The sequence below is a fragment of the Lampris incognitus genome, chromosome 2 (genome assembly GCF_029633865.1).
Source record: "Lampris incognitus isolate fLamInc1 chromosome 2, fLamInc1.hap2, whole genome shotgun sequence".
Taxonomy (NCBI): domain Eukaryota; kingdom Metazoa; phylum Chordata; class Actinopteri; order Lampriformes; family Lampridae; genus Lampris; species Lampris incognitus.
Genome location: NC_079212.1, coordinates 16,622,027 through 16,631,431, shown reverse-complemented (window position 1 = coordinate 16,631,431; position 9,405 = coordinate 16,622,027). Strand labels below are relative to the sequence as shown.

The following is a 9,405-nucleotide window of genomic DNA, read 5'->3' as shown; positions in this document are numbered from 1 at the left end:
CACACACAAGCAAGCTTCACACCCTCACTCGCCATATCAAGATTGCTCTCTCACCCTAACTGTTTTTTTTTGCCTACACAAAGTACGCGCACTCTCTTCATCTGTCGGGTTATTTCTATTTAACAGTTCAGAGAAGGGAGGTTAGAGGTCAGATTAATATTTATGTCATGTGTTGCGCTGCAGAACGGCAGACGCCTTTCATTTGAAGACTTGTGGATGCAGGGTTGGGGGTGGGAGTCGGGGTCCAGCCATGCGAGTCCGTGGAGGGGTACAGTAAAACATTTTTCAAGGTAAACCGACCCTCAAATGAAGCAGTGTGGGGTCGGGAGGTGCATGGAAAGAAGAAGGCAAAGGTGCCTTTTTTTTGTTGTTTTTTTAAACACCCCCCCCTCCCCTAACGTCTGCCTGTCCCATCCGCCCTTGTCTACATTTTCGCTATAGCCCTCACCGTGTGCAGCACAGCACAAACCAGCAGCCTGTTAAAATGGCCCGGCCAGGTGGGGCTGAGCGATTGCAAATGTTCCCCTTCTGGTGTCTGACACTTCAAGGGGCCTCGTGAACATATGAGACACAGCTGTGAGACAGGCAGAAAAAGGAGAGATGGATTGCAGGTTTGGCGACAGGGTACAAAACAGCTTTATAATCATTCTCTTTGTACAATCTTATTTGCTATAGAGTTATCACACACCGAGCTCTTGCATTACTGTTAGCAAATTAGAGACTCACAAGCAAGAGGACCACGTGCACCTCCGAGTTGCGCACCGCTGGCTCGCTGATTTTCTGGCGATGACAGCACAGTAAACTCTATTTGAAACTCCTGCACCTGCATTTCTCATCTCTTTCACTAAGTGCCTACTTTCCCCTGTTTCCTCTATCTCCTCTCTCACCGCCGTGTCTGTCTGCAGCAGGATGTGGCGCTGAGGAACACCAGGGTAGCTTGGATCTGATTCATAGCTCTCAACAGCCCACCAAGACCATAATCATTTATGTTCGATTCTGTCAACAGCAAGAGATACCGTTTCACTTAGGCCTCCCATAATGCCACTGACAGGATGTCATCATTCACTTACTCTGTCACTGGTGTCACCAGCGCATGAGACACGCTTGACACTGCCGTGTTTTTCTTCACCCAGTTAAAAACATATATATCAGTGTCCATTACTGAGGTGTGAGGGTCCGATAAAAGTCTAGCCAGATGCATGTGGCTCTGGGCAGAGGGCCTGTTTAGATCCTTGTCTCGTCACCAAGAGGTCTCGCCCTCGTGACTCCTTCTCTCGTCACTCAGTGAGGCTGTGCTCTGCTGTCAGTCAGGGAGAACTCTGGGTAATCAGTCACCTCCTCTTTAGGAGATGCTGGTCTGAGGGGCCATTAGAGAAGAGGCAGCACAGCCAGACTGATCTGGGCCAAAAGCTGATGAGAAACAGAGGAGCGGGAGAGCCTGAGGTAGAGAGGTGTGTGTGTGTGCGTGTGTGTGTGTGTGTGTATGTGTGTGTGTGTGTGTGTGTGTGTGTGTGTGTGTGTGTGTGTGTGTGTGTGTGTGTGGTGCTGTTGTGTGAATGGTGGATTGTGAAGGGAGGGCAGCTCTGTTTTCTATTTGTGAGGATTAGGTTGACAGATCTGTATTTAGTTTCTTTGGGCCTCTAGCTGCAGCTAATCCTCCTCACCTGCAGCGAGTCCCCCCCCCTCCATTCCTTCTGACCCTGTACCCCTCCCTGTCCCATAACTACCACCATTGCCCCTAGGTCCACCTCCCACCCCCACCCCCGCCTTCTGCCCAGCACAAACACTCATCCTGAGACAAGCACATGACTCGTTGCACTCTGTCTCCTCAGGTTAGAGCCCCACACTTGACACAACTCTCTCCCAGGCCAAGAAAGCAGCAGGAGGTCCAGGCCTCTTTGGGACGGAAGAAAAAAGGACCCCCACATCTTGTGGCCTTACACAGATTAGGAATTTTTTTCAGGTTGGGTGAGGGGTTTTCTCTCATCACTTAGAGATAGCAATTACTCAGCAATTAAGAACCATTACTACGGAAGCAGCTTGTCAAAGCTACTCAGGGGAAAGGGAGAACTTTGGTAAAGTTGCACATTAGGAAATATTCAGGGTCAGGTCAGGGGCCCAGACCTCTTCTCTTTAGATCCTTGGCTCCCACACACTCTGAACAGGCCTTCAGCACACTGCAAAAAGAAAGACCGCAGTGCCTTCACAAACACACACAGCATGCCTGCCAGCAATTCTTGAAGGTGCAAAGAGTCAAGATGACCTAACAGTTACAGAATCTAAACTAGTTTCTCGGTTGATAGCAATAATGATGTGGCTGCAGGATGAAAGTTAAATACCGAAGAATGGAAGGGAGCAGAGAGAGAGAGAGAGAGAGGGAGAGGGAGAAAGAAAAGCAGAGAGAGAAAAGTGGAGCGTCTTTGGGTCACTCTCTGTGATTGGAATTTGGCAAGAATTCAGTTGGCGATCTATGACTAACAGTTCTGGATATCTAGAGCTGTGGATTTGTTACAGAACAGTTAATCTGGTGAAATGATGGAACCCCATAAACTATTAGACATTAAAAGTTTAATCTTAAAAGAAAACATTATAGCATCTTCTAGGGCATTATACAAACATGCATCAGAGATCATTTTTCTCCCCTGACACAAACACCAACCACTTTATGTCAAAGATCGCATGCACTGGCTTGTCAGATATGTTATAGTTTCTTTGGGCCTCTGCTGCAGCAAATCCCCAAGCACACACGCACACCCATGCACAAGTTGCAGCAAGCTCATGTCTGGGTTTCATTACTAAGTGCCACTAAGGGTGCTAATAAGGTTTTAGTCAGACTAATATATACCAGTGAAGTGTCATTTGGCCCACACACATTCCCGGAGGAAGTTTTCAAAAAATGAGCCCCTAAGGGATGTTTAGGATTGAAGTTGCCATCTCCTTGTGCTTTAAATCGTGATTGTGAGGTTTTTAATCCTACATATCCGATATCTGTCTTCTCGGCTGTGATCTCCCGAGTACGGATGCATTCATTAAAAGACCCCATTGGATTTTTCTTTTGTTGCATGTTTTAGTCCATTTGCATAGTGCCTGCTTTAACGTTTGTCTGTTTTAGTGCTATAGAGACAGTCGTTCTCATTCAATTCAGTACGATATGAAAATTGAGTTTCAAATCGCAGACTTGGAACTCAATTGAGATACATAACTTATCAATTTCAAGATTCTTTTTTAAGTTTCATTTCTTTGTCAAAGTTACGTTATGATCGTTATGTACGGATAATGCAACTGAAAGCCCGGATTGTTTGGAGAAGTTCCCCCGGGGTTTTAAACTTCATCATCCCGCAGCGATAACGTTGCCATTGACAACAAATAATAGTAAACATTAAGACGACGCCAAAATGTTCGCTGCGATGGATTACCTACCTATTTCAAAGAAGTTTCGAGGCTGCGCAAATGTATGTTCATGCCGTAGTGAAATGAACAGAAACCGCTGAAGTTGGAGGGGGACGCGTTTAAAACAACCTGTAATAACAACAGAATGCTTTTCAATATGATCGAGAATTGTAAAGAAAGCGCGAGCTGGTAGGGTTTGATAATGCGGCTTCGGCGCGTCTATAATGCGCATGTGCGGACAGCAGTTGGCGCGCTATTGCGGAGCCAAGAACTTGCTAACCTCAAATCATCTCTAGCTAGTTTTGCGAACAATGGAGTCTGACTCAGAAGAAATGTTTGGTGAAATTGACAAACTGCGCGATGAATTATCGGATAGATTAACGGACAGTCCAACCACCCATCAGCAAGACGAAGAGGGAATCGGGGAGTGCGTTTAAATTTTTTTTTAAAATTACCATCTTTCCAAGCTAACCCCAATTGTTATATACTGCGTGAATTAGCATTGTTAACTCAATTGTTGGACTATAGCTGGCTAGCTAGCAGTTGATTCGACTGTTAGCTTGTTAAATAAATTATTTTTTACACCATATTACCTAATTTCACCTTGCATATCTAAATACTAATTTCACCACCGTCTCTTACTGTATTTTCAGGCTTAAAGGTTAACTACTTCTCTCTGTCTCTGTCTCTGTCTCTCTCTGTTTCTCTTTCTGTCTCTCTCTCACTCATCACAGCCAGGAAGTTTTGGACCGAATTGAGAAAGTTATCCTGGATATAATCGCCAGTTTGTCAAAATATGAAGCTCCTGTCCTAGAACTGACCAACAGATCCAGCTGGACCAATGTTAGGTAACCTCAGTTTACCGTTAGGGCTGGGCAATAATTCGATATCGTCCTCTTTCAGGGATGTTGTATGAGGATGAAATTCGGATGTTGTGATACACAATCGTGTTGTCTGAATTGTTGATAGCAAGAATATATTTCCTGAAATTTCTCATAAAATGAGGTCTGTAATAACGGTATTATTTGAAAACAATTTTTGGTTCAATATATTTTACATTACCCTCAGTATTACCAGTTAAAAGTAAAAAAAATTCAAACTGATTCTTAAACATGGTATTTTTGCATATGCAGTGTGGTATATATTGATATTGTGTAAAATTCCTATGAGTATTGCCATATTTTCAACATTGCACAACACTGCTTATGCATTCAGTTCTTTCACACCACCCACTCTGACCCCCCCCCCCCTTAGCCTACCCCATCACTAGTCATTTTGCCTCCTCTTCCTCCTTAACACCCAGACTGTGTGGGAGCCAAGTAAGCTGTCTGACCTTTACAAGATAAACGCAAGCATTTACGTTGTGTTAAAAAAGTCGTTTGCTGACATAAATCTTTGGGGTCAGGCCACACAAGATGTTTAGATTGCTGTACAATGTATTTAAAGAGGAAATCCTTACCTCTGCGCTGTCAGAATTTATACAAGGGTTAGTTGGCAGAAGGCAGAACTGAATGGAAAGAATATTGAGTGAGGGGGGGGGAAGACTAGAACTTCAACTTTGATTCATAGAGACTGAAGGTTTAATAACTTCCTGCCTCTTAAAAGATGTCAATCTGATAAGGAACTGAAAAGGCCTTCTCGATTAACACACAGACATGTGCACCTGCCCATGCACAAACACATACACGCACACAAATCTGGTGGTTTGTAGAGGTCTTTAATGTGCCTAGGCTATAGAGACCTCATGCTCAGAACAAAGCAGACTGTCTAGTCTAGTTTAGATCAAACCTTGCTTGAAGCACATTCTGGCTTGGCTCTTTCAAATGTGAGAATCCCACAGGTTGAGAGCCAAAAGTTTCGTTGGAGAAATAACGTGAGGTACAGGGGAGGCCCTCTCACCGGTCAGCCCTCAGGGTGTGGGCATTTTTAAAAGGCTTACATGGGGGAGGCTGATTTTCAAAGATACAGAAGTGAATAGTACTCTACTTCTCTATGTGGAATTATTTCATGATTACTTTACTTTTTCGTTCTAACCCACTTCAGTTTTGAAAGTGCCGTCGGACTTCAAATGAACTCTGGAGGAGGCTCTGTCACTGCCATAAGGAGTGACTGTCCCACATCTGTCACTAAATTTGGTGAGCAGAAGGATATGCACACACACACATTAGTTGATATATTTCAACGTTTTGCTTCCAGTACAACTTTACTTTATGTTGAACTCTGCATTCCTTTCTTACATTAACTCTTCATGTAACCTTTAATTGCTGCATATTCTGTCTTATCCATTGTTAATATGAATGAACTGTAAATAGAGTTGATCTGAGGTGTAGGTGGCAAATTTAAAAAGATTTCATGTGGATATCTTAATCAGAGACAGAAAAGACACATGGTTTTCCTTTGTGCCAGTCCTATTTAAACATTTCTGATAGCAATATTGCAGGTAATAGCCATAAGAAATTGTTTAAAGCTAATGTGCGTTATTTTAATGTTTATAGCTCACGTCACCAAGATTCTGGCCATCATGTACAAACTTGTGCAGAGCGACTCATACGCTACGAAAAGGTTATTTCGAATTTTCACATTTCAAACGGTGTACTATTAAACCAAATTTAAAAAACAAAAATGTTCTAGTTAGCTTTCAATAGTGGAAGTTTGCATTGTTTTCACAGGGACATTTATTACAACAACACCCAGCTGTTTGGATCTCAGAAAAATGTTGATTGTACGGTCGATGATATTTCCTGCATGCTCAAGGTTCCTCGCAGGAGGCTACATGTGGTGAGTGTGTGTGTGTGTGTGTGTGTGTGTGTGTGTGTGTGTGTGTGTGTGTGTGTGCGTGCAGTTTGTGTGAGTGAAAGATGGTAAATGCACATATGTGTTACAGGCTACAGTCATAGTCTTATTAAAACCATGTACCAAAATCCCCTTTAATATGCTTTGCTATGATTACTTCAGATGAGAGCCTTACTTCAGATGAGAGTCTTACTACCAGATGAGATCTGCTATAGAGGTTATGATTTTAGGCATTCCTTTTTGTTTTATATCTAAGGAAACACCTGTGGAAAAAAATAATCTCTGGTCTTCATGATCAAACAGCAGTGGAATCTAATTTGAATTCAAACATGTGTCCTTGCATGGTTGTTTCCTTGTGTATAGTATGTGTGCACATGTACTACATGAACGTGTGTATCTGTAATTTATGTCACTAGTTGGCGACCTCCAAAGGATTTATCTCAGGGGATCTCTGTTACCTTGAAGAGGACGGCACAAAGGTCGACTGCCACTCCAGCTCTGCTGTACGTCCCACCAGCAGCCTCAACCAACTCTTTGTATGGTCTTTTGACTGTAGAATACCCTGAGCGTTCTATAATGGGAAGCATCTGCCCTCAAGTCTTGCCCACTGAAGCAACAACAACAAGCCAAGAACAAATAGATTTCTTCAAACTTTAGAAACTGTTCTTTTTTTTTAACCCATCATTAATTTCCTGATTGCTTTAGAAAGTGTTAAACTGAATGTTATGGATGTGTTTTGTTGTCAGGCTGTTCCAGTTTCATCAAATGTCATCGGAATCAAACGTATCCTTTGTAATTCTAGTCAGAGCTTGTACTGCTATTACAGCGTAGTATCGCTTGCCCAGAGAGCTGCATATGACTACCATCTCTCTTTCTCTCTCAAGCACATATACGTAATCAGAGACAGTGTATAACGTCATATGTATTTTAGTTTATTATTTTCTTATATGTAGATTCTGGGTGAAGAGGGTGCTACACCTTAACCCTCTCTAGATATTGTGTCACCTGCAAAGTTTGTTATAGTTGTGGAGAAGGATGCAACGTTTCAGAGACTGCTCGATGACGACTTCTGCACGAAGCTCTCCCCTTGCATCATAATCACAGTAGCTATCTACTTTTTCCATACTTTCTGTCTTGCATTGTTATGAACTTTGCGCAAGCTTATTTCATTTTTGATTGTGTGTGTGTGTGCGTGTGTGTACGTGTGTGTCAGGGTAAAGGCGTCCCAGATGTGAACAGCAGGCTGATGGTCAGAAAGCTTTGGGATACACTGCATATCCCCATATTTGCTCTGATGGATTCTGACCCGTCTGGTACGCATCTCTCTCTGACGACAGGCCTGTTTTCTTCTCAGCACATACACTTCACATGTTTTCACCTAAGTCTCACGCATTCCCATCCTCTCATCACCACCTAATGTGGTAGGCTTCAGCATCCCATGAGGCTGACAGATGTAACACCTGATTAGTTTGTTGTGCCTCACTGGGCTGACCATCAGTTCCATCGGCTCGTTGTCACCCACTGTTATCTCTCCACTTCCCATTTGCGTGGCGAGACACATGTGTAATGCTTTACTTTGTTCTCTGCTGCACTGCGTGTCTTAGAGGATAATTACTCTGGTATGGTGGTGATTGCAGTGTGTCTCTGTCTCTCCCTCTGATTTTCCCAGGCATTGAGATCATGTCTATCTACAAGTACGGATCAGTGGTGAGTACTGCCACGCCAGTTATTCTTGTACTGTATATTATCCAAAGTGGCCTGTTCAATGTCTGTGCGCTAGTGATATATGTAATTATGCCCTTCTCTAAGTGGAAAAAAGGGACCAATCATCCATCTTGGAATATTTGAACTGACATTGTATGGAATGGCAATGATGAGAGATTGTATGTCTGTTTCTGCATATATTTTTTTTTGTGTGTTGTTTGTGTAATCAGCCATGTTTGTTAAATTTAACAAGAACATGTGCTTGTCATAACCACTATGCTACTCAGGACTATATATCTTGGTGTGTGTCTGTGTTTGTGCATGCGTGCGTGTGTGTGTTCTTCACATGGGGTTTTTCCACAGGCCATGTCATTTGAGGCTCACAGTCTGACTGTCCCCAGCGTTATGTGGCTAGGCCTCCTCCCCTCCGACATCCAGAGGTTTGGACTTGCCATTCGCTACTTCCTACTTCCTCCTCCTACCTCTAATTGGGATTATATTCTGTGGACATTTAGATTGTTTGTTTTGGTTTCTGTTGCCGTTGCCCTCACTTTTTTTTTCCTCCTCCAAGGACTAGTTGCTGTAAGCATATTGAATTTTAAGTATATATCTGTTTGAACTATCTCAACCCAAAAAGGGCTTTTTGACATGAGTTGGGTTTAACTCTAGACTGTGTGACTGCTTTCCTCTGCATGTCTCTTGATCATATACATGATCAAAGCTCCTCAAACTCAGAATGTCCAGAATAGGAGGACATTTGTGTTGGGCTTCGGAATATTTCCCACATTGTAGTGGAAAGGAGAGACCAACTATCAGCAGCAGCACTGCCTTCTGCCCTTAAAATCTTACATGGTATTAAACTGCATATGTATTCAGGTTGCGAGTTCCCCAAAATGTCCTGATACCACTAACCCGGAGAGATGAGAACAAACTGAGGAGCCTGCTCGAGAGACCCTACCTCGCCCACCAGCCAGCCTGGCATAAAGAGGTGAGAGATACATGGCAGAACAAAGGCTGGAATAATCAGAAAAAGACATGTATGGAGAGCTTGTGAAAGACTGGTTATGGCTTTCCGTGTTTCAGTACTGTACTAGCTGAATTTAATCTATTGCACCATAGTGCTCATGGAGACATACTCACGAAACTGAAGGTTGACAGTCCGTTGTTCCCCTTTTTGTGAAATTTTATTTATTTATTTATTTTCAGTTAGATGTGTACGTGACACACAGCAGTGGAATGTGAGTGTCAGAGGGCTTTCAGCTCCCTGGTATTTAGATATGCCCTTAGATATGTTGGGAAATAGCCATCGAAGATAACAGAACACCTGGTAACCTTTGCTTGTTTGCATGATCTCCTCTTGAAAATCTCTTGGAGACGGGCTGTTTACTTCTGTTGTAGATGACACTGATGCAGCAGAATAAGGTCAAGGCTGAGCTCCAGTCGCTGTCTGCCATAGCCCCCAACTACCTCACTCGGGTCTACCTACCCAACAAGCTGCGCTATGGGGGCTGGATATGA

At 43.2% G+C, this 9,405-nt stretch overlaps 1 protein-coding gene across 1 annotated transcript; it reads left to right on the top strand.

Annotated features, from left to right (window-relative positions):
• Positions 1-3,701: 3,701 nt before the first annotated feature.
• Positions 3,702-9,405, top strand: spo11 (SPO11 initiator of meiotic double stranded breaks). Its single transcript, XM_056298714.1, has 13 exons — positions 3,702-3,817; positions 4,125-4,238; positions 5,434-5,525; positions 5,886-5,952; positions 6,060-6,168; positions 6,600-6,686; positions 6,930-6,966; positions 7,177-7,286; positions 7,397-7,496; positions 7,853-7,890; positions 8,251-8,327; positions 8,764-8,875; positions 9,286-9,405. The coding sequence occupies exons 1-13, from the start codon at positions 3,702-3,704 to the stop codon at positions 9,403-9,405; spliced, it is 1,179 nt and encodes a 392-aa protein (XP_056154689.1).